At 33.2% G+C, this 26,643-nt stretch overlaps 1 protein-coding gene across 1 annotated transcript; it reads right to left on the reverse strand.

Annotated features, from left to right (window-relative positions):
• Positions 1-12,431: 12,431 nt before the first annotated feature.
• Positions 12,432-14,847, reverse strand: LOC147395895 (gibberellin receptor GID1C-like). The gene is made up of 2 exons (XM_086451345.1): positions 14,482-14,847; positions 12,432-13,990 (listed from the first exon to the last, which is right to left on the reverse strand). Exons 1-2 carry the CDS (start codon positions 14,518-14,520, stop codon positions 12,989-12,991), a joined length of 1,041 nt encoding a protein of 346 aa, XP_086307471.1. The 5' UTR covers positions 14,521-14,847; the 3' UTR covers positions 12,432-12,988.
• Between the last annotated feature and the right edge of the window lie 11,796 nt (positions 14,848-26,643).

Consider the following 26,643-nt stretch of genomic DNA (forward strand, 5'->3'; position numbering starts at 1 on the left):
TGATCACTTTCATGGTTTTGCTTTTATACCCTACTTATTCTTATAAACCTCAAATTAAAAGTGTAAGGATAAATTCAGCAAAATGATAATATGTATCACCAACCCAATTCATAAAAATAAATGAATATCAAAATGGACATTTTTATTCATAAATATTCAAGACTGTTGGGCTTAATACATATAAGAATAGTTACATCCCTCCTGTTTATGGTGAATATTTGAGATACCCCTCAATGATTTTCTGATGCCCCCTTCGAACATGGGCTGAAATCATCGATTTTTTCCCTTGGGATACACAACTGTACATCCCCATAAATATGTGTAGTTGTGTATCCCGAGAAAAAAAAAATCTATGATTCTAACACATGCCACCTCAGGGTTACAACTAAAGTTTTCTTTGAAATATTAACATAAAACACCCATAATATCCTCCACTTCAACTTCTTCTCAAAAATCTTTGATTTAAAAAAAAAAAAAAAAATTATTATCTTCAATCTTGACCACTTATTCACTACATGATTTGAGTAAGAAAGATTCTATTGCCCCCACCAACTTTTACTAATAGCACATCAATTCATATGATATCATCAAAGAATTAACACACATCTTAGGATGTTCTTAATAAAAGTTGGTGTGGCAATAGAAGCTCTCTTTAATTAATTACTTTAATTTTCTTTACTATTATCTTTTGAAGCCATCAAATTATGAAAATAAAGTAATTTACCTAAAAAATCAAGGGTTGAAAACGATGGTCTTAGATAAAAATCCAGAGTTATTAAGAAAAAGACAGGGATTTTAATCCAGGGATCAAAGAGATTGAAGAAGATAATATTTCCTTTTTTAAGGAAAAAATCAAGAATTTATTGTAAAAGGTTGACAATGAGAGTATTTTGATCATTTTTCTAATAATCTACCAAAAAAGAAAATAGTCCAGTCAAGGGAAATATCATCCATTTGAAAAAGCTCAAATATTACTAAAACTCATGCTAATATAAATGATTAATATCTTCTTATTAGATTTTGGATTGATTTCTTAACTTAGAAGATCTCTAAAATGACTTGGAGAGAGAGAGAGAGAGAGTAACTTAGATATGAGTGGGCCATTCATATAGATTTGTATATCTAAAAACAAAATCTAAGCTTTCTTGTCTTCATCTTATGTCACTTTGTGTTTTTTTTGCTTTTGTTTTAGTTGATGTCTTGAATTAATTTAATAATGGTTAGATGTTTTGAGATGAGAGCTCTTTTGAGCCTTTTTATAGCTATTATCATTTTGTACATTGTCCTTTTCCTTACTTTGATTATGATTAGTTTAGTCCCATTTAAGCTCCCCATACAGGACTCAAACAAGGAAATGGATCGGGCTATCAATGGGTCGATCCGATAATGTTTGGGCCAAGTTGTAAACCATATGAATTGGGCCTCGTAATACATCGATAGTCCTACCATAATGGATTGTTTGATACCGACCCATAATCAATGTAATGGAGTATTAGAAGATCCACCCTAATGTGTTGTAGTGTGAATATGGTGTCTTGTTCCCTCCCTATTGTCTCACAATCATCAATATTCGATTCACTCTTTTGTGGACCATATGATCACATTTCGACGATAAAGTATAGCCTTTTTAGAGCTCATTAACCCAAGCTTAACCTGAGATTGAGCTTCTAAAATCAATGTTGAGTTTGGATTAGCCCAAGTTAACAATAGCTCATTGAGTAAGTTTAATTTCAATTTGATCAACTCATAAATTTTATTTTATATCTTAAAAAATAAATATAATATAAAAAAATAAAATTATTAATAAATAAATTTTCACACAACCCCCAAATCCATTAATTTTTGTATTATAATATTTTTCCTTAATTTTATAAATATATTTAAGAAGAGAAAATTAATATTTTTTAAAAAAAATAAATAAAAATATTTATATTTAAATATATAGCATCGGGTTAGGGTTGAGTCAGATTGAGATTTCTCAATCCAGACCCAACTCATTTTCCATATAACCCAACCCAGACTCGCCCATCAATCTTGTTGAGTTTGGTTTAGCCGCCCAAATTGCAGCCCTATTGCACTCCATCTTGTTATTAAAACGATGCCCACAATGATCATCTGCCCATCTCTGCCCTTGAACGTATAGGTTATGTAAAAACAATGGAGCCCAAATTTATTAGCCCAAAAACCCAGCCCACATTTTAATACTGAAACCCATTAGTCTAAGGCCTTATAGGTTCCATATGGCAAAAAAACAACCTTTTGTCCAAAGAGACTAATTTTGAACCTTTAAATCATCTATGATCAAGTACATCATGATGACCTATTAAGGCCCAAATTTCATATAAAATCCCAATAGAGATCATGTTCAATAATCGAGCCCATGATAAAACCAACCTATCAAACATTTCATTTTTAAATTACAATCTGACATGTTTCGATTTAACCAAATCAAATGATGGCCAACCGAGGCCCATTCAAGTTAAGCGACTTGATACTCTTATTCTTCTACATTTCTAAGCATGTTATCCATCATTTTTCTCATGCCAACGATTACTTTGTGACATCGATGATCAAATTCTCAAAGGACAATTGTATTCTACAAAAGATCGATTATTTAATTTATTCAAATAAGTTCTTAAATCAAACAAATTCTTTTCGTGATTGGTAAATAAATCAGAATTACGTTATTAACCTTCAATTCAAGCAGAGGAGATAATAAAAATTAAAAGTTAAAAGTTAAAATAATGGTTTTTTTTTTTTTTTTTCATTTATTTATAAGAATCAATATCGATGATGTTGCATTTAACTGATCAGGATTCATGTTAGTGGGTGAAAATTTTTTACATCGACTATCAACCTAACGTAATACATTCCCCCGGGCTTTGGATGGTACGTAAATTGAATAAATTTTACTATGTTTCGTAAATAAACATTAAATATTTTTTAACAATCCATGTGATCCAAACTCTTGAATGCATAAAAGGTATTTTGAAAGAGAAAGACATCTGCCCTAATTGATAAGTTATCTAATTTTTTAGAGAATTATAAATTAGTTTTTGAATCGTTTAAAGCATCGAACGTTCTCAGATAGAAAGACAGTCCTCGGGATTCTCAACAGATCCCTCAAAGGCTGTATTTTTCCTTCCATATGAGGTACCCCCATGTATTTTCAAACTGATCACTTATCGTTTGACCTCGGTCTACACTTAATGAATGGTGATAAATGACTTAAATACCCTCATCTTCAATCTCTATAAAAAAAAAAAAAGAATCCTCAATTTTTCTCCCTAAAGTCCATCATTTCCAAGCTCATTAATTTCTTTTAAGAAATCCTCGATCCATTGATTTCAACCTCTTCTAAAAATACCTCTCTTTTTTTGATAAAAATTGTCGTTGAGGTTTAAAGGTTGTAGGAGATAGAATCTTAAGGTTGAAGATGAGGGTAAAAATTTTTAGATTGATTTAGACATAGCCCTCCATGTTTTGATGAATATTTGAGTTACCCCTATGTATCCAAACTGATGACATGCCCCCCTTGACCTTGGTCCTCTATAATGGTTTAATGAAAAATGACCTAAAAAGCCATCATTTTCAACTTATAACCAAAGAACTAGTTATCTTCAGCTCTAGGTAAAATATTTACTCTACTTTAACCTTGAAGCAAATATTTTGTATCCTATTCGACTTTAAGATTCTATTTATTTTGGGCCTTTAAAGCTCAACAAAAAAATGAAAATTTTGAAGTAAAAGATGATGGTATTTTGGATTGAAAAATTGAAGGTTTTTTTACAAGGATGAACACTTTGTTTGGATTGAGAGAAATGAAGAGAAAAGAAACTCATTAAAAGAAAATAAAACAAAGAGAGAAGAAATCTAATTTCTTTCCATCTTTTTTGGTTTAATAATAGAAAAACTTAAGTTTGGAGAAAAAAGGGTAAAGTTGTCATTTTCAGTGCTCTTATTAGTCATGAAGATTTCTTTGCTCTCCCTTTCTCTTCGATTTGGAGAGGAAAAAGTAGCTCATTTTTCTCTCCTCACTTAACAATCCAAACAAAAGAAATGGAGAGAACTCACTTTTTTCCTTTTCTTTTATCTCCATTTCTCTCAATCTAAACACACTGTAAGGTAAGGTTGAAAATGATGGATTGGAGCTTAAGTTCAGTAGAATACAAATAATTTGCCATAGTGGAGGTTGAAGAATTTGAAAATGACTGATTTTGGAGAAAAATCAAAGCTTCTTGCTTATACAAGTTGAAGATAAGGGCTTTTAGGTCCTTTATCATTAGTGTATTAGAGAGGACTAAGGTCAAGGTGACATGTCATCAGTTTGGAAACACATAGGGGTAACTCAAATATTCACCAAAACATGGATAGGTATGTTTAAATCAAGAAAAATTTTACCCTAGACATTGAAGATGATGTGTTTTGGGGAAAAAAATTCAAAAGGTTTTAGGTTGGGGGTTGGAGGTAAGGACATTGAAGTATTTTTGTTAGTCTCTTGGAGAAGACCTCAAGCAAGGGTGGTATGTGGGTAGTTTGAAAATGCAGGGGGTGTCACAAATATACACCAAAACTTCGAGGGGTTATAACCACAACACACACATAATTGAAGTGAAGTAATGTTCCATCTAGAAAAAAAAAATTCTAAATTCAAATCATATCATATGTTTGGGTTTATAATAATATCGAATATCATGGAATGCAAGATTAGTGGTCAATGATAAGTAGGTGAAAACGGATTTTAATTTCAGCCCACATCGTGGTAGCAACGCTCACAAACTTTAACCAAGCAAGTTGGTACCTTTAACCCCTCAAGAGGGTTGGCTCAACGGTGAAACTAGTGACAAGGGTTTACTCTTTCTGGTTGTGTATTTGAAATTGAGTGGCCTCTTGACTTACTTTGTTACATGTTGAAAAACTCTTGTAGGGTCAGGATATGCGACTACAGGGATTAGTCCCATACCAAAGGATGTGGAGATACATGATGATATAAAAGAAGAAAAGTTGGCAACTTCAATCGTCTTCGCCCACTAACATACCAAAAATGAGAGTATTTATGACTCTTTTATCATCTTTCTAATCTAAGGGAATGTTAAGTTCATATTGAAGAATTCGATTCTTACCCGTAATCGAATATTTTATGTTTGGATTAGAGTACTATATTTAGAAGTAAATCGCCAATAACAAGAATAAAAAATTGACAAAAATTGCAATATGCAATAGGATCCTTCTTGCATTTTTGTATCACAACTTTATAAAAAAGATCAACAAAAGGAGATTTTTGTTATTGATTCTCAAATCAATTTCTAGACACAATGAAACCATATGACGTTTCGCATTCCAAAAATCAATCTCCACAGTAGGGTTCTCAAAATCCAGAATCAGAATCTAAGAATTGAACCAAGTGCCCACTATGATTACTTGATTAGTATATCAACTAAATGTTCGAAAAACTCCAACCTTCAACTTGGATACAAGTAATTGAAGAGAACGAACAAGAAAACAATAACCAAGAAAAATCAACCACAAAATGCTTATCAAATCCGCTCCAAATCTGACCCAGTCCACATTGAATTGATCCCAAATCAATGTCGATCTGATCCTTTGACAGCCCTTTGTGTTACTAGGCATATGTAGTTAACAGGCCAAGCTTGGGAGACAGGCTAGTTGAGCGGCCCAATAATATTTATAAGATGGGACCGAAGGGAAGCTCTCAATAATTTAAAGATTGACTCCGCGTTGGGGAAGCTATTGTATCTTACCTAAAGGTAGGAGGGGACAGGAAGAAAGGCCGATTGAATACCTGATATTTGCAACGTTGATTTGAAGTCTTTTGGTACCCTGACTCGTGTTCAAACCCACCTTCACCTACTAATTACACGAGTGGAGGAATATGTGTCGTCAATTTGAAAACATAGCGACATCTTCAAGTTCCACCAATAGCTTGAGGTATTCAAAATTATACAAGTGGTACCGTTGTATAACATCTAACGATGACAATTTCACTTACGATGTGAATTTATAATATAATGATGTGTAGTCATGATTTCAAAACTTGTCTGAGACTGAGACGTATCGCTTGAGTCGTCTCGATATCTTGCATGGACAAGACTGACGGACAAGTCAATGTATTGGATGAGATTTAAAACCCCACGTTCATTTTTCTCATTGTTAAACAAGACATCTCAAATGTATCGGAAAACTCGTCCGAGACGACTTGCTCTCGTCCACGGTTGGGTCGAGACATCAAAACGAGTTTTAAAACCATTCATGCAGTACAATATTTTAAGTTTAGGGTATAATCATATTATTAAGGTGTGGTAATATCTTTTTTTGAAAGTAAGGTGTGGTAGTATCACAGTCCTAAATTTTGGATGAAAGTTCTCTTTCATTGATGTTAGCCCTTAATAGTAAATGAAATAGTGTTCATGTGAAAAGATTTGGAAAATGTCACACCTAGTCCAATAAAAAACAGGGCTCATGTGAAAAGATTTGTAGAGATGTTAAAGTATAAAATTTGTACCAGAAAACAACTTAATATTTTCATAGGAAAGAAAAGAAAAAAAACTAAATCTTAGAAGTTAATATGAAAATTCTTACTAGTTCTTATGAAAGCTAATTTTAATATTAGAGATACCTCGTCATCTCTTAAAACTGATGACATGCCCCTTGACTTCTGTCTTGCATGAGAAACTAATATAAAAGATCAAAATATCCTCGTTTTCAATCTCTTGCATGACAAAAACCCTGATTTTTATTTATTTTTCCTAAAAACCCATTGTCTCCAACCTCCAAGCTAATATTTTTAAAACCTCTTCAATCCATTATGTTGAGTCTCTTGATCGAAACCCTCGATTTTTCTTTCTAAAAGCCTATGACCTTCACTCTCCCCCCAAAACCCTATCTTTTTCTCAAGGTTTAATGGTAGAAGGTGATGGAATCTTTAGGTTGAAAGCAAAGTAAAAAATTCTATCCATGAAGACAAAGGTAAGAACAAAGGAATTTTAGTTATTTAAATTGTCTCCAACGAATCCATAAGTCAAGGGTCATGTCAACAATTTGAAAACAAAAAAGCATCTCTAATTTCACCAAAACATGGAGGATTCTTCAAAACTACCCAACTACAAATAAATGGTGTGGTAATATTATATTATAAATAAGTAATTTATATATGATATGAGTTTATAATAAAATGATATGTAGTTATTATATTATAATTTTGTGTGTTATTAGAGGAGAATGACATGGTTTTAGACATGGGATGTTTATCATAAAATCTCAATACTACGTTATTTGAAGTTGCCACCATTCTATTTTGAAAATGGATATGAATGGGCACTTGAAATGATTTTGAAATTGGTTTTATCATTGTAGTGACTCTCATATATGGATAAGGATATGGTCTATCTAAGATCTAAGTAGGAAAGTTCAATTAGAGGATAGAGAAGGTGTTAGGCACCTCATCCTCTCCATCAAAGGTGGTTACCTTAAAACTTGACCGATCTTTTGAAAAACTCAAAAAAAAAAAATGCATGTTTAAATGTGGAGTGCGTAATATGTGAAAATATACCCTTGAAGAGGACTTTGATGTCAATGTGAGATATTGAGAACATCCTATGAAAAAGGATAACCCATATAATCTACATTATTTTTATAAGTAAGAATATTGATTTGGACTTTTTAGAGAGATTTCATGGTGAAGTTTTATTAGTGCCATAATCTTACTGTATGTATGCAAGATTAGAAACTCAACCTCAACAAGAAGGTGATACATTTCTTCATTATTATCAAGCACATATGAGTAAGTGCATGATATAATATAATGCATGAGATATACTATATGAGAAAAAAGGCTCCAACCCTCACCCTTTCGACCAAATCAAAGTCCAACCTATCGGAAGTGGGAAAGGGTGTGCATTACATTCTAAAAGCTTTATATAACATAAAATAAATAAATGATTAAAAGTAAAAGATGCAAGTTTTTGAAATTAAAATTTTAATCTACACTCACATTGTCCTTTAATGTTATTGAATAATCTTGAGTCTTAAGAAAGGTAACTTGACGGTTGAAAATTTTAGTTGAGGATAGATGGTTAGAGGGATGAGGGTTGTTGGTTGCAGGTTGGGAAATGAATAGAAGTTCTTAAGTTGAGGATTGGGTTGAGAAAGGGTTAGAGAGGTAGAGTAGGGATTTTGATAGAATTTTAGGTTGAGAGATGGGGGTTTGAGAGCATGAATTGCTCATAGGAAATAAGATTATTTATAGAGTTTTTAGATAATTTTTTAAGGTAAAATGGTCCAACCTATCAAATAAAAAGAAATGACATAAGGTTTAGGCTATTTGTTTTTGGATTTTTTCATTTTTATGAGAATAAAGATGAAAATTGTAAGAAAAAATCCTAAAAACATTTTTTATTTTTGATTTTTTGGTAAATAGAAGTGAGAGAACAAATGTGTTTTAGGGAGGATGAGTGAGAGAATGATATGTGTAAAAGTGAAGTGGTAGGTAAAAAGTAGATTTTGGTTCACTTGTAAATAACTCATAAAGCAAGGGTAGATGTATATTTTTTAAATGGACTAATGAGAGAATTCCATATATATATTTGAAAATTCCTACCTGTTGAGGGTAAGATTAGAAGTTCTCCAAACTTTATAGATTTTTACCAAAAATCAAAATGCCTTTTTAGTTTGACCACACTTTTTTAGGAGGGCATTCTTAGGTTTTTTTCAAGAGAATAGATTCTCCAATTAGGTTGAAGCATTGTGACTTATGAAATACCACCATGTGTCATCTTTTGGGAAGAGTTGTAAGGCTATAGTATTAGAATGGGCTTAGTACAGACTTTGTTTTGGACTTAGTTTATGGCCTTAGGATGGTTTAAGTTTGGGTATTTGGGTTATAGACTTAGGATGGCTTAGATTTGAATATTTGGTTACGAACCTTGGATGGTTTATGTTTAGGTATTTGAATTAGACTTGGATGTGGGTTTAGTGTTGGATTAGGGTATGGGTGATGGATTGGTTAATAGAAAATGGGCTTGAATTGGGTCAGTTATGAAATTGGATTGGTTTAGGAAAGTGGGTATGGAATTGGATTTGATTAGGGACAAGATTTGTGCATGCAAATTAATATGAAATGATATATGTGTGCATGTATGCATAAATAAAAGTGACGAGTGACAATTATTATGCAATGCGGATTCGTTGAAAGGCTTTAAACTCTTAATTGAAATCAACTTGAGATTTAAAATTTTGGACATTTTCTAATGGGTCTGTGCAAATTAGGATGTTAACAATGGTAATATAATAGTTCTTATAATATCTTTCACAATCCCCGAGAGATAGTTCACTAATAGATTGGGGATAAGTAATTTGACTTATTGACATAGGGGAGGGGCTAAGATTTTCTTGTAGTGGGGCAAACTATAGTTGCCCGATAAGGTTGAAGATCATGAAGATAAGTGGTTTTGATGTAAAAATTCATGAATTTTTTGTTAGAGGTTGTAAAAAAGACATTTAGGTAATTTCTTATTAGTTTATGAGAAAAGACCTAAGTCAATGGGCAATATGATCAGTGGCGTGGGGGCAAACTCAAAATATTTCAAATTCTCAAGAGGAGAACGTAATTTTTTTTTCAAATTGTGGGGGCAAGTGCTCCCATTGACCCCATTGTAAATCCATCCAGCATTCACATACAAATCATGAATGTTTGGAATACATATTATGCAAGAAGACATTATTTTTGCTAATTTGAGTTGAAGGGTGACATTAAATCGATCTATTTTCAACTTCATATACATTTTTTTTTCTTTTGATATCATGGGTATCCCACCTAATCCCTCAGTCACACACATCACCCCTTGGAAAGTCCTACGTACAATAGGTTGAGTCGAGGGTTCACTGGACCCTGAAAGGTGGCTCCAAGAAATTTAGAGTTTCCTGAGGTTTCAAGCACTTGACCTACTCTTCCTAAGGAGCTTATCAAGGCTCAGCTTGCCACTAGGCCAACTCCTTGGAGTTCGACGTCATATACATATATATTATTAGTGTATTTGTTTTTTTTATCTGTAATAGTGTGAAAAGAAGACCTAACTCCAAGTTATTCATGACTAGTGAATGATGACGTTGAAATTTCTTAACCCCTTGTCTTGGGATTAGTCAGTTCTATTTCTCGACGAGGGCAGGGAAGAGATATAAATCGGCGGTATAATCTCAGTTATTTGACCTTTCCCATCATTGTCCCAATATTTTTATATGGTTTGAATTGTTGCTATTTTAAAAATACATGTTTTAGAACATCCAGAGTTGAGCAAGTTTTAGACTTTTAGGACCACAAATAGTTTAAATGTGGTCCAAAATGTGGGTTCCATTAAATAATCAAACAAGATTTAACAAGTTCTGAACAGAATCTGCCTCGACTAGTCCAATTTTTGGATTCGCAAACAGGCCCTAATCTTTTACCAAAACTATTATCCAATTTGTCATTGATGCTGTTGGTTTTTAGAACATTAAATATTTTTTGCTTATATCAAACCATAAAAATAAAAGATTATCGCCAATGAAGCATTTTAATTATCCATATTATACCAAAATCCCGATTTCACGTCTCATCTCTTCCACGAACAATATTGAAGCTGACTCAATGAGTCATCTCGAATGGCTCGGGCGATTTTTAAAACCATACAGTGTGAACAGAACTTAGGGTTTGACAATTACATAATAATCTAGCCTAATAGGTCGAATAACCTCTTGATTAAACAAGAACAAGTTGATGGAATTGACTTCATGTCTTATTAATTAAGAGAATATATTCCTACTCTAGACCCACAAAATTTAAAGACATAACTAAACCCTATCTTAATTAAATAATATTTAAATCTATAAGAACCCAAAACCAATTTTTTTTTAAAAAAATTCACTAATTTATTGATGTAAACAATCCAAATTCTAAGTTTGGTGTCTATAAAGTCAATGAAACAAGGTTCCATGTCTTTGTCTAAGCTTAGCTGTACCTACCATTTAATAGTCTGTAAAACTTGAACAAAGCCCTAAAGATTAGTAAGTTGTTAATGTGGTCCCTTGTAATACATTCAAGGCCAACTAGTAGTTGATGGGTTCCTCACAAAAGAAGCCAATTCTTGTATTTGCTTTTATCCCAAGCTCCAAACTAAATACCTAAAATAAGCAGTCAAGAGGTGACAAGAATAATCAAATTGATATCGAAAGATGGCGAAATCGATGATTTGGACTAATATCCAATCATATAACTTATGATTCCTTGTGGTGGATTGTTTGTGGGATTGGGTTTTTTTCTTTTTTCGTTGATATTGGATTTGATAGTCTGGTGCCGTTATGCGGTCTAGATCATGTTTAAGACTTTAATTAGACAATTGAGGAAGGATATAGCTTTTCTAATCATGGATATAACTTTTTTTTGTTAAGAAATGTTGTGGGTTTTAATCCGACATGGATTATTAAAAAAAAGTAAGCGAAAAGGTAGATAATGTCTACATTTCTTGATAATAATCCAACATCCGAATTTCCAATCACAAAACCTGCAATTGGGTCATGACTCACATCCCAATCTGCACATATGCTAGTAGGTGCAAAAAAATTCAGACTTCCACAAAAAAAAAAAAATAATAATAATAATTGGACTTTATTCTCAAAAGATATTTGGGAAAATGGATGAAAGTGGTTTGACATCAGATGGCATGGCTTTAGACAGAGTGGACATGGAGGAAACAAGACTATTTAGTCGACCCCAAATCTTTTGGAATAAGGCTTTGTTATTGTTGGTGACTGTTGGGCATTGAGTTGGAGAATTTGTCAGATTTAGATTAAGATTTTCAGAATCAGATTATGAAAAGTGATTTCTAGAGCCACCTAAGGGTTGCCAAGACCAGGCCTCACGAAGTGGAGTTCTTGAGTTTGAATCCCCCCCTTTCGGGCCATCTTCAGGGATTTATCAAAAAAATTACCTGGAGCTTGAGGGGGAAGGGAACTACACGTGCTCCAAGGATTAGTTGGAGAATCCAAAATCTCCTTTGGGTACATTATTTTTGCTGACACTGTTTCTTCAATTGTGGTGTGAAATATTACATACTAAGCACAAGAACAATATCACAAGGCCAACAAAAGATGAAAGAAAAATCTAAAGCAAGAAACAACATTATATGGCTAAAATCATACAGATCTCGCCTTATGTATGGATTTAGCCAGACTTCATATTCTGATTATGGGAGATGGGAGAACTACTTTCATAATCCAAACCAAACATAACATTGGATGCTAGAAAAAGATAATGAACAAGAATCAATTTCTAGAATTTGAACCAAACACCCAAGGTTTTCAGTTCATGCTTGAAGAACAACGTTGATGAAGTTGAAAATAAAGAATTCAGAATCATAGGGTAAATAAGAGAGAGCAAGTAAACAATTAAAAAGAGAACATTCTTATATATATATTCTAGAAACACAAGTATAAAATACATGTTCACAAACCCATAGATGTTTCCCATCTATGCTTTGAAATTAGCACTTATAACATTAGCCGAGGCACCCGATTGCTCCAATCAATCGAACACCAATAGTCGTTACCCCCACATTCCGCTCTCTCCTCCTTTGTAACGGGAAGTTAGAACAGCTAAACCTGTAACCAAATGACTCCTGCATTCGGTTAACAGCTTCACCCAACACCAAGTAACCAGAAGTTCCGACATGGCACATAACACATATATCAGTAGATGAGTTTCGATTCGACTAGAATATCTTTCTGCACCAAGGAAACCAAACCCAACATCTCTAACTGAAGAACAAACAGTCACCAAAGGTGCAGACCTCATCACCGCTAACGTCGATAACACAGTTTTAAGTAGTAATACCACAAACACTTATACACTGCACACATCACCCCAACGAAAAAAATAACCCCGAGTGAAATGTCAAGCTTCTGTTACGTATCGCTGCCTCTACGTAAAGTAAGTCTATCAACAATTAGAACTCACAAAGTTGTTTATCGCATCCATGACACTATAGAAATGATCGTTATTCGGTAACAAATAGAACCCAATCGTCACTTGTTCCAGATACATCAGTTTAACATCTTTACCGGCCTTCTTAAGCCCTTCTACATATGCCAATTGCCAGTCTTGTATAAGGTCTAGACCAGACACAACAACAAGGCTCTTCGGAAACTTAATATCTTCGAGGTTTATACCATTGGGTCCAAATGGATTACATGCCGGGTGGTCTCGATCAGCCCCCTCAGGAAGAAAAGCCCTCCAATACCAATCTCGATCCTGTAAAGTAACAAAATACTTCCCATCCAATCTCTTCTCCGATTCCTTTCGTTCTATCCCACTAAACATTGGGTTAAGTAGTATATTTCCCAATACTTCAGTACCTGATTCTACTGCCCTCAATCCGACATGGTGGGCAATGTTACCGCCCGAGCTATCCCCGGCCAAGTACACATGAACCTTGGAGTCTTTCCCACTTTGAAGCCATGACCTTGAGTGAACCCACTTAAGGGCAGTCCAACCATCATCATAGGCACATGGGTAACGGTTTTCGGGTGCACGCCTGTAATTTACGGAGACAACAATAGCCTTGCAATTGACCACAAGACGCCTACAAAGGGTGTCGTATATGGCGCTGTTGGCCGAAGAGTGAGCGAAACTTCCACCATGGAAGAAGATTATAACCGGAATGATCTCGGAACTCAACGGACGTTCGAGCTCTAAGATACTCAACTGCTGAACTTCATCAGCTGGGGGTGCTGGTCGATAAATTCGGCTAAGTAGACTAGTAGCCCTATCGATAATTACATCGAAGGAGAAAACCCCATCCACAGGGTTTGCATTGGCAGGGACTTTTCGATCAAGGAACTCTGCCAAGTGACGGTTGAAGGTCCCGTCGGGACGACGGAGGAGATTGTAGGCTAACTTGAAATTGGAGATGAGGATCCAAGTATTGAGAGGAACCACCATCTGACACACAAAATTACAGAGAACCGATTAGAAATTTCCCAATTTCTAAATAACAAGAACATCAAAATTTATATTATTTTGATTTAAACTCGTTTTCTGCTTCTATTAGTCTGTTAATCAAATCAAAAAGAGGGAAAAATTAGACTACTTTTGATAAAAAGTTAATAGAATCACACCCTAGAAAACCTTCAAAAACCATTTTCAGAACATAAGAAAAGCCAACAAACAGAATAATCAGCCAAAACAAAGCAAAATCCATCATAAACTCATCAAACCAAATTAAAACCCTAACAAAAATCACTCCCAAGTTGCCAAAATTTCAAGAACAAAACAACGAACACAGAATCACATTTCAAAACTCCAAAAAAATCCAACTTTAAAATAAATAAATAAAACCCAGTAACCAACTCAACATTAAAGCTCCAAAAACAAGAAAGCTCAACAGATTAAGAAGAAAAAATATTTAACAACGTAAAAATCGTACTAATTACCTTGGACTCATTGACGTTAATTTCGTTACTTCCAGCCATGAAATTAGCACTGAAAGATTCCCTTTAAAAAAGATTAAAACCCCTAAAACCCAGTACAGATCATATCAAAGCTTCCACCTTTGCAACTCCTCATTCTTCGAAATGGAATAAATCAAACCCTAATCCGAAATCTTCTCTTAATATTCCTCGTTTAAAGTTCTGAAGTAAATAGAGAGAACCCTCTGCAATAAAAGCAGTCGAGAGTCAGATCGATGAGAGAGAGAGAGAGAGAGAGAGGTAGTTGCGTAGGATAAGATGAGAGGCGCACGCTAGCTAAGGCGTATAGTCAAACGCTAACGAACGACGGGGGTAGACGGAGACGAAAGAGAAGACAAAGAAGGGCGGCCGAAATATACTGTTGTGTGGGTCCCACCTTCTATGATTAAATATTCTTAGAAATATATTAAATTTATGAAAAATAAATTAAAATACAAAAATAAAAATGAGAGAAAGAGAAAATTAAAAGGAAAGGAGACAAAATATTTTCCTGCGTGCGGCCGACGCCAAGGCGCGTGGCGACAAAAATGCGTCTCCACTCCACTAGTAATGTAGATTTACTAAATTATCCTTACTTTGTTGGTTAGTTTACGTAAATGCCATTGTAGGAGAGGTAGAACTACAAGTACCGTTTTTTGTCCTGTAACGGAAAGTGCCGTTTTTTGTATCGAGGAGGGGGCTTTGGATTTTGTCGTACTCCTCGGGTGTATTTTGTCTGATTGTTATTATACTTTCGCCCTTCCCTATACTTACACGTGGCTCGATGATTAAATTGGACCCACATATTTAATGTGGGCCCAATATTAGATATTCTATTGCTTTAAATGGCCAATCAATCACATTGATCCAATGGTGATTGCGGGATCTAGCAAAAAAAAATCGTGTTGATTCCTTAAAACATGTTGCCTTGACTTTAGGACATTAAAAAATAAATAAAAATTGTTGACTTTTGACCAGAGTAAAACATTGATCAATTGATATGTGGAATTAGGGTTTAGGGTTCTAACTCTAAGCACTGACTTAAAATCCACATTGAGTCGACTCGACCCAACTATCATATAAAATGGATGATGTTTAATACTCGAAAATTGATATATGTCAATATCTCACAAAATGCTACATTCAGTATGTCATGCAACATGATCAAGAACATGATTTAAAATCCCATTCTAATTTGGTGTTTTGATTTTTTTTTTCAAAATCTAAAATAACATCAACATATTCAAATGCATTAAACTAACAATTTAAAATAAGTCTTTGGGTATCTTAAATATCTATCAAAATATAGGATTTTTTTTAAATCTAAGTATCCTAATCTTTCAGAGAAGACCAAGGTCAAAGACATGTCACCTGTTAATTATAAAACCTTTGTTTTTTTCAGAAAAAAAAACTGAAGAAGAAAACACCTCGAACGTCTGATTGAATCCAACGACCTTACCCAGTTACATGTACATTCTCTCTCCTTATTTTCTTTTTCTGTGATTTCCTAAATAATATTTTCAATTTCACGATTATGACATTTCAAGATGTAAAAAATTAAAATATTTCATACGATATCACGAGACGATATTTTGAACCATGATAAAAAATAGCATAATTTACGACCCTCAATTATAGTTATCCAATAACTTTTTCATTTAAGATTTACTAAATGATCCTTCATGAAACACATTGAATGGTTTGATCTACTCCCTTCTACACTTTCCAAGTGTCACAATTTGAAGACTAGTATCTAACTGACCCACAACTTATTGGCTTGAATTGATGCAACACCAATAATGAAAAAGGACCACACATATAAAGTGTCATCAATGATGTGTCAAGGGGCTACTTTGATTAATTGACATGCTATAGTACCTTTTAAGGATCAAATGGGTTTATATGATTGGCCTCCATTATTTGCCAATTGGATCTTAGTTGGAATTAGAATTTATAGTATTTGAAATGTATTTATATGATAGTTTTAAGATGACAATGTTGATATACTATATATATATTAATCTTTTTTTCTTGTATATATCCATATACCATTTTTTTTTTTTAGGGTTTGGATATTGGAATCAAATTTTGTGTGACTAGACTTTAGTATTTGATGCTATATTATATTTTGATTACAAAATATAATAATAATAAAAAAAAATCCATCATTAGAAATAAAAGTTGCCTAAAATTATAATTAAGCCAAGATTGATCATTTATTTTTGAGAATCTATTTCTGGTGCTTTTGTATTAAATTGACTTAGGACACTTTCACTTATATTATTTCGAATCACATTTGTTAAAACAAAGTAAATAAAATGAGGTTTTAATTCTAATTTTAAAATCTTATCTCATGTAATCCGGATAATATCAACCATGGTGCCTTTTGATATGAGTGAATAACTAAACTCCCGAGAAAGCACCACAATACACACATTCAAATATAATGGTCAAAGAGACAGATCAAGATTCGTAGGACACGAGAAAAAGTTCCAATAAGTTAAAAGTCGTGTGGCAAAGGATAATCATGAATCACACTATATAAGAAAATAATTTTTTAATGACGAAATTCTCAAATCATAAAAAAAAAAAAAAAATTCAAATTTTTAGGGATTAACAAGGAGAAATTTATAAATACAATTCTGAAAAAAATAAAATAAAAAATATTATAAAATAATAATTATTATTCTATTAAAATTGATTTGAACTTAATCATCAGATAATTACTTTTTTTAAAATAAGATATAAGGATAGTAAATAAAGTTAATATCCTTTCTTATTTTCTTAGATATTATTATTATTATTATTATTATTATTATTATTATATAAAATGATGCATATAAAAGACAAAGCAAAATCCTTGTATTATGGTACAAGTAGTATTAAATAGTATTTAATCAGGACTTATCTAACCAGCTAACCCTAGTTGCTACCGTTTTGACAAGTATTTTAAATTAATTTCCTCATTTTTCTAAGGTTGCCAGCTATATATATATATATATCTTATTATATTTAAAATATGTATAAAAAAAGTACAAATAATTAGTAAAATTAGCACGCTTGTGCTTCATCTTTGGACGTATCTATTGTCCTATTTGAGTGTGGCTATACATGTGCCACGTGCCACGCACACACTCAGTCTTTCTCTCTCTAAGATTTCATTTTCTTGATGTCGCTTTCTTAAACCTCGTTTTCGATACTGTGCTTTGCGGCTTTTTCTATTATGGTGAGACCCCTCACGGCCTCACCCGTTTGGGAAGCTACCACGTTAGGTCAACAACTAGGAACAGTTTTTGGCTTCTTGTGTATATTGGGTCAATATATAGCCCTAAATGCGGACCCACACTTGGCTTTTGCCTTCTCGCTTCTCCGTTACTTATTACAAATAAGGACAAATTTTGTGGGCCCCGGATGCTGACAACCTAATCCTAACCTATTAGGGCTTTGGCCAGTAAACTTTACGTCTCTCTCCTTTAAGCATCAAAGTTTTGATGTCGTCTTCCAGAAATATACCACTTGGCAAACTAATTATGGCCCACCTCTCTTGTTTAATTTAATATTGATTTATGTGTTGATTTTGATTAGAGTAAGACTAGTCTTACTACCTTAGTAAAGGTCGTTGAGCTCACCTTGTGGCACCTAAATTTATGATCAAATATCACAGGGTTGTAGAGGACAAAATTCTAAGAACTATCAAAAAAAAAAAAAAAGTTAAAAAGTTAATTTTCATCATTGAATTTTAATTTTAAATTTGAGAATTCAATAGCAACCCATTTTAAAAATCTTAGTTGAGCTTGAAATGATTTTTTTATCTAAATTTTCTATGAAATCTAGAGGTTTATGGTGTTGCATTGCCAATGTCGTAATCCATTCGAGCTCCATGACCCTTAGTAAGAATTGAAATCTTACAAAAGTATTTTTTTTTTAAACTTATAATATATCTCTCCATTATATATATAGGGTCAGGTTCAAACGACAACCATTTCAACACACATATAGACAACGTGTTTTGTCTTATATGGGCAAAAATGTTTGGAATGGGCAGATTTTTTGTAAGGATGATCTCTGTGGTGAGGAGATCATCCTTGCCAAAAATCAGCTCATTATGAAATTTCTAGACCGTCCAATTTTTGTAAATCAATTTTGATCGGGTTACAAGTTTTGGAATGTGATGATTTTTTGCCAGGATTATCCCCACATCACAGAGATCATCCTCACAAAAAATCAGCCTATTCCAAATATTTTTGCCCATATAAGACAAACACGTTGTCTATATGTGTGTCGCAATGTGTGTCGCAGGAACCCGGGTCACGTTCCTAAGACTCATATTGAGACTCACATTGCGACACACCGTTTTGTCTTATATGAGCAAAAATGTTTGGAATGAGCTGATTTTTTGTGAGGATGATCTCTGTGATGAGGGGATCATCCTGGCAAAAAATCATCCCATTCCAAAACTTCTAACCCCATCAAAATTGATTTACAAAAATTGGACGGTCTATAATTTTTCAACAAAACTTGGACGGTCTAGAAGTTTCATAATGAGCTGATTTTTGGCAAGGATGATCTCCTCACCATAGACATCATCCTCACAAAAAATCAGCCCATTCCAAATATTTTTGCCCATATAAGACAAAACGGTGTGTCGCAATGTGAGTCCCAATATGAGTCTTAGGAACGCTGTTCATATATATATATATATATAAGGGAGTTGCTACTACTACTAGTACCAAAACTTTTACTTATTACACCCCCAATTTTTTAAATTATTTATCACACTCTAATTAATGATTAAAACACACCTTCAAACATTACAAAATATCCCAATTGTAAACAACGATTGAAATTGTTTGAATGTGTTATATTGTTGAAGTAATATCTTGAATTGAACTTTTGTAATGCTTGAAGATGTATTTTGAATTGAAACTTCTAACCCATACATTGAAAATTGTATATGGGAAGCGTTCGGAAATCCTAAAGAGAACCAAACATATACAGGTTAAAAGTTTCGGAATGGGATATTTTTTTGTAAGGGTGATCTCTATAGTGAGGAAATATCCTCACCAAAAATCAGTCCAATCCAAAACTTCGAACCCCAATTTACATGTTGGAGAATCATGGACTCTCTAATTTTTGTAAACCACTTTTAATAGGGTTAGATGTTTCAGAATGAGTTGGTTTTTTGTGAGATCGTCCTCACAAATAGTCAGTCAATTCCGAAACTTCTAGCCTATATATTAAAAAATGTTTAGCTCTTTTTAGGGCCTCTGAACACTCTCTCTCTCTCTCTCTCTCTCTCTCTCTCTATCAATATATATATATATAGGCTCAGGTTCAAGGGCCATATGAGAAAACATATGTAAAAACTTTCGTTTTTAATAAAAATTTTAAAATATGGGTTAGAAATTTTGGATTGAGCTGATTTTTTGTGAGAATGATCTCTATGATGGGAAGATCATCCAAAAAAAGATCAGCCCAATCTGAAACTTCTAACCCCATTAAAAGTGATTTAGAATGTGGACCGTCGATTTTTTACCAATTTTTATCACTAATTTGTAAATCACTTTTGATGGATTTAGAAGTTTCTGATTGAGCTGATTTTTTGTGAGGATGATCTTTTCATCATAGTGACCATCCTTGCAAAAAATCAGCTCAATCCAAAACCTCTAACTCTTATTTTGAAAAACAAAAGTTTTTTCATATGTTTTCTCATATGGCCCTTGCACCGCCCCCATATATATATATATATATGGAAAATGTTCGACACCCTAATATATATCCTACGTTTTGCCTTATGTGTTTTGTCCTATATGGGTTAGAAGCTTTGGAATGGGTTGATTTTTGGTGAGGATTATCTCAATGGTGAGAAGATCATCCTCACCAAAAATTAACTCATTCTGAAACTTCTAACCCATGTTTACAAATTGAAAAATCGTGGACCGTCCATTTTTAATATGGTTAGAAGTTTTGGAATGGACTGATTTTTGGTGAGGATGATCTTCTCACCATAGAGATCATCCTCACCAAAAATCAGCTCATTCCAAAACTTCTAACCCATGTAGGACAAAACACGTAGGGCGCCGAACATACCCCTATATACATAGGTAGCGTTCAAAGGCCCTAAATGAGCCAAATATTGTGCCAAACATTTTTTCAATGAATGGGTTAAAAGTTTCGTAATGGGTTGATTTTTGGTGAGGATGATCTTCTCATCAGACCATTTTCAGTAAAAATCAGCCCATTATGAAATTTCTAACCCCATCAAAAGTGGTTCACAAAAGTTAGATGGTCAACGATTCTTCAACTTGTAAACTAGAGTTAGAATTTTCGAAATGAGCTGATTTTTGGTGAGGATGATCTCTTCACCATAGAAATCATTCTCACAACAACAACAAAAATCGGCCAATTCCAAAACTTCTAAACTATATTTTGAAAAATATTTGGTACAATATTTGACTTTTTTTGGGGCCTCCGAACATTTTCATATTTTGAAAATTCTAACTCTAGTTTACAAATTGAAGAAACATGGACCGTCAATTATTTGTAAACCACTTTTGATGGGGGTAAAAATTTCAGAATTAGCTGAATTTTTGTGAGGATGATCTCCTCACCATAGAGATCATCCTCACAAAAAAAAAAAAAATCAGCCCATTCTGAAACATCTAACCCTTATATTGAAAAATGTTTGGCTTTGTTTGCGGCCTTCGAATGCTCCCATAAGAAGGAACATAAAAATACAATCGAATTTCTATATATACAAAATAAAAAATAAAAAAAATACATTGTATCTTCACCTTTTGGTTCGTCGAACTCAATGAAATAATTTAGTGAACCAAAATGTTTAGATTTTGAAATCTATTACTGCATTGTTCATTGTATTTGTTAATTAGATCTTTCAATTCTTTTCAATGCTTCTTTCTTTGTCTTTAAGCCTACGAATCAAAATGTTTAGATTTTGAAATCTATGATACAAAAATTGTGTCCTTTTGCCTATGAAAGTGATCATTTATATAATGGTGGTGGATCTGTGGCTCTATCAATTTTTTTTCCTATCAAAATCATTTCTATTGATCAGATCCCAATCATTTGATGTCCCTCTAGTAGATTTAATTGTATAGGGTTGGTCGAGTACACGCCCTAACTTGTGTCTCCCCTTCCCCAAACTAGTCAAGAATACACCTACAATTTACGTTATTAACGATAGGTTGCTCAAGCCACATGCAATCAAATTCCATCCTCTTCTCTTTTAATGAAATGTATTGTCATATTTCAGCTCCTTGTTGAGATCAATGATGGAATCTCCCAACAATCGAGCTTGGGGAAGGATCGAAAACTCATTCTAATCTGACAATTTAGCTCTTGTACTCTGGGAGAATTTGAAAACTCTTATTACCATGATAATACCTTATCTCAAATCCAAAAAATTAACACAAGTAACATTAACCCAAGCATGAGATCAATTTAAGCAACAACATGTTTAAGTACGCTGTTCATTTTAATTGCCAAAACATGTTTTTCTCGTGAATTTGTCACCTTTATAATCAACGAATTCGTTGATAAATAACCAACAACATCGTTGATATGAAAAAATCACTAGTATTTTACCTACAAAATTTGTTGATATTAAAAGTGACATACTCACGAGTTCATAGATTATAAAAGTGACAAATTCACCACATACCAAAAAAAAAAAAAACATCTTAAAATGAGCAGTATACCAAACTTGGAATTTCGTCAAGAATAATGATGAATGCATGCAGTTTTGGTAAGCAGTTGGATACATGACTGATGTGGCAAAAGCACAAAATCGCATGTCTTTTTCCTATGTATCCCAATGATAAAGATCTATAGTTATGTGCCCTTGCTACGACAACCACGTACCCAACCGCTTGCATTCATCACGACTCTTTCATCATAAAGTCATGATAATCTGACTCTCTTTTTTCATACGCCCCCCTCATAAAATCGTAGATCCTTTGCTTCGAGATACTTAAGAACAAGATTTTATGATTTTGTAAATGCTAGGTCAAGGAGTGTATGAATAGAGAAAGTCAGTAAACCACGATTATTTCATCGTATTTGACGCACGAAATGGAGATTCGCCATTTTCTTTACTTTTTATTGGATTGTAATAAGTAAAAAAAATTGGGGTGTCCATAGCAGTTTTCTCTCTCTCTTTTAGGTCAGTTTACCATAATTCAAACCTTGTAACAATCAAGCATTTAATTCTTTTAGTATAAAGAGCAAAATTAGGTGTCACCATATCATTGGTTCTATTAAAGTGAGTTTGAGTGAGTCACCTCATCGAGTCGAACCCATCTTTCTCTTACTCACGATTCCTTGCATTGTTTCACACAGTTTTGGATTTTGGAGACCAACTTATTTACCTCGTTAATTGTGGAATGACCACTTTTAAGATGACCAACTGAGTTCATGACTCGAACGATATGAGTCCTCTCTCACTTACTCAGTGATCCATCTTTCTCTCTCTTGACAACTTAGTACTTTGGAGGTACTAATGAAATTGAAGATGGAGTTCAGATTGCATGATGGGTCATATCAAAGCCAACTTTTGATGGTAAGACGTATTATTCTTCACCGTACACTCTCTCTCTCTCTCTATCTTTCCCTATCTGATAATACAAGACGCACCCAATTATTTACTTACCCCACCACTTGCCAGAGTCTTATTAGCTGTCTTGATATTATTTCCTCCAAAATACATCCACTCAGCTTTCTATGTTTATAATCAAAGATTCATCACTTTATTTTGTACCCATTTCTCTCATAAATGACTATAGAGAGAGACTCTTATGTAATTCATTTTGAAAAATTTATATTGCCACACCATTTTATTCTATTACTCCATAAAAAGGGAGAGGAATTATATATGGTACTGTTGTCTTTTCCTTTACTCTCTTCTTCTCTTCTCCATTTGTATTTTCCCTTCCTCCATCTTTCTCTCCACAATTTTTTTTTTTTTTTTTTAATTATTGAAGAGAGGAAAAATGAACTCTCATAATAAAAATTTAAAAGAAAATTATGTTCACATTGTCAAAATCAATTTGATTTAATAATTGAACTTGATGTCATAATAAAGGATTGGTGTGGGAACCAAAACTTTTCTCAAATTTAGGGGGATGTATGTGTTCATTTCCATTCTGATTAGTAATTACCTCAATAATGTTGTTAATTTGAGTATAAATTGGACATAACTTTTGATTATGTGTTTTTTGCATTAGTCATTTTTAAGAGTTAAGGGATCCTGACATTATATGTATAGGGTCAGGAACGGCAACCAACATTAGGGAGTTAGCATGATGTCAACACATTTGTCTTATATATAGAGGGTCAGGATCGGCAATCAACATTAGGGGGTTAGCACGATGTCAACACATTTGTCTTATATGGCTTAAACTACTTTTGATGGGGTTAGAAATTTCAAATATGATTGATTTTTTGTAATGATGATCTTCTCACCATAGAGAACATCCTCACAAAAAAAATCAAAACTTTTAGGTCATATAAGACAAATTTTAACTCCCTAAGATTGGTTGTTGAATGTTATTCATATAAATCAAAACTTTTATCTAAAGCTTCAATGTTTCTTATTTCTATATTTCGAAGTCATTCTAACTTGTTTAAATTTTAAACATCTCTGTAACTTCAACTACTCAATATATATTGTGTAATTTTTCTCTCATATATCTAAATTGTTCACCTTTAAAATATTGACAGTTAGAGATCATAATAATGGGTTTAGTTTTCTATTTGAAATTATACGTTATTTAGTCTTCCATATTATTTTGTTTTTAGTTCATAGCTTATTGAAATTAATAGGTTTTTGGTAAATATAATACAAAATTTAATAGTAAAAGTAAGGTGTAGGTTTAAAAATATATAATATTACTTGAAGAGTAGAGTGGGTTTTTACATTAATTTAAATAAAACTTTTGTTTTTAAATAACGAGTGTATTAATGATTTTTGTGATCACCTCGAGATTATCCATGTTCCCTATTACACAGAGTCTCTGATGTCTAAGTTAGATTCAGAAGGAATTTAATTAAGGTTCAAGTAGGAAAAAAATTACAATATTTAATGTGGGAGTCCCCCTTTATTTAGTGAGAGGGAGTTGTTATTTTGAACATTCCGTACCTTATCTCCTTCTATTTTAGGATTAGAAACATATGTCATCCCTCAAATAGAATCCTTCTAAAAAATGACACTGAAATCCTGAAGATCCAGGGATGTATGAGCTCTTCGCTTATGGAACTCTATTTTTTCGATCGCGATCCGAACCTACTCAGTCAATAACGCACCCGAGCATTTTGATAAAAAGGCCGGGATCTTACTCTTAGATGACATTCCTCATATTGAATGACACGTGTCGTGATCTTATTGGTCAAGGAATTTATCCCTCCACAATAGGTACTATTGCAACAATCTTTATAAGAGTTTTCAACCAATAATATTTCATGGCAAATAAATGTATAGATTAGAGTGTGTTGGTTGTTTGTTAAATACCTAGAATGAGAAGTGGCTTTTCGAACACTACGTGAAAATAGGAAAATTCAATCGGTCAAGGCTCATAAATTTTGGAAACTGAATTTTGACAATCTATGGCCATCAAAATTCTTGATGTTCCCAAGATTTGACGGTTTAGAGTCGTCGAATTTCTCCCATCCTTCATTAATTTGACTGCTTTGGCCCATCGAAAAAAAAATTGACAAAGAAAAATTCAATAAAAAAAATTCGACCCTTAAGTCTGTTGATTTTTATGAAATTCGATGGCCTTGGGCCATCAAATTTGAGTTTTTTTCACATTGTGGAGGCCACTCGTGAAGGTGTACCTTAACTTATTTGGTGCGTACGTTGTATGTGCCCAGGAGAGAGACCCATATGCCTTGGTCTAGGCACTGACTCACCCCGTCTCATTAATGGGACGTAAGTTTGGATAACCCTATTAACAGAAAAAAAAAAAAAAAATTTATAGTATTTTAAAAAATAATTATTGTTTGAGATACTAATATGGGAACAAACTGATTTTGTAAATTATGACCACTATGGACGACTTCTTTATTTTAAGGCTGTCAATGCAATGGCCAACCTGGCCCTTGGCATGGCCATAATTGAACACGATTCGCTTAGTAAAATAATAAAGGACGATTCATTTTCAAGCCAAACTAGGCCTCTAATGCTTTAAGGGTCTTAATCACTAATTTAATACTCAATATAATCCATCCACCCATCTTTCCTACTTTGTTGCTGTAAATAAGATTTCTTCTTATCCTGTATAAAGTGAGATCACATTGATGCTTTTAATAACTAAAGCAAATAACCTGCTTTTAGTTAACAAATAATGTATTATGTGTCAGCCTTCCCAATAAAAAAAATTAATAATCATGATTTTTTTATTTGAAAATTTTCATTCGTTCTGTATGTTGTTGACACGGCAAGCGCACAGAATCATAAATCTTTTTCTTTAGGATACACAAGAAAAACAATCAACGATTCTGTGTCCTTGTCACGTCAATCGAGTACACATCGAATGAAAAATTTTAAGTCAAAAAATCAAATCAATCCTTTAATCTTGGATTAGAAGGTAATGTATTAAGTCAGATTAATTAATTATTATTTTCACTGAGGTGATGTGAACCAATACATCTCATATAGATTAAAGTACCATTTTCTTTTATTTTTTGTTTTTTGTATGGTATTAGTTAGAACACGTTCACCTTTTATGCCCACTTGAGATGGTGATGTGTAAAATTCTAGCCTCCAACTTATGAGGAGACTGTGTGATGAGGTGGACATATTTATTTGGGACCAAGTTTTAACATCTCATCCCAAGATAAGATTGCGATTTGGACGAACTTGAGATAATTTTGGTTGCAATATTTTAAAATATTTCAAGATAATTCGAAATGGAACATTTAATGTTTTGAGATCAATATTTCGTCACAGATTCGATCAAAATCAAAATATTTCAAATAAATTGTACGAAACATTAAATCTTGTTTGAGATTTTCAATCAAACCCTTAGAAAACTTATACTAATCCCTTAAAATTTTGTATTTCTCGTCCTACCTCGTGTGTTTGTTGGATTCATTTAAGCCACTAACAACATGTCTTTTCTTCTTTTAAAA

This window comes from Akebia trifoliata, chromosome 8, assembly GCF_017979445.1.
Source record: "Akebia trifoliata isolate Shusen 1 chromosome 8, ASM1797944v1, whole genome shotgun sequence".
Classification (NCBI taxonomy): Eukaryota; Viridiplantae; Streptophyta; class Magnoliopsida; order Ranunculales; family Lardizabalaceae; genus Akebia; species Akebia trifoliata.

Coding starts and splice junctions, on each gene's coding strand:
- LOC147395895 (XM_086451345.1), bottom strand. CDS start 14,520: ATGGCTGGAAGTAACGAAATTAACGTCAATGAGTCCAAG. Junction 13,991..14,481: donor TTAACGTCAATGAGTCCAAG/GTAATTAGTACG, acceptor TTTGTGTGTCAG/ATGGTGGTTCCTCTCAATAC.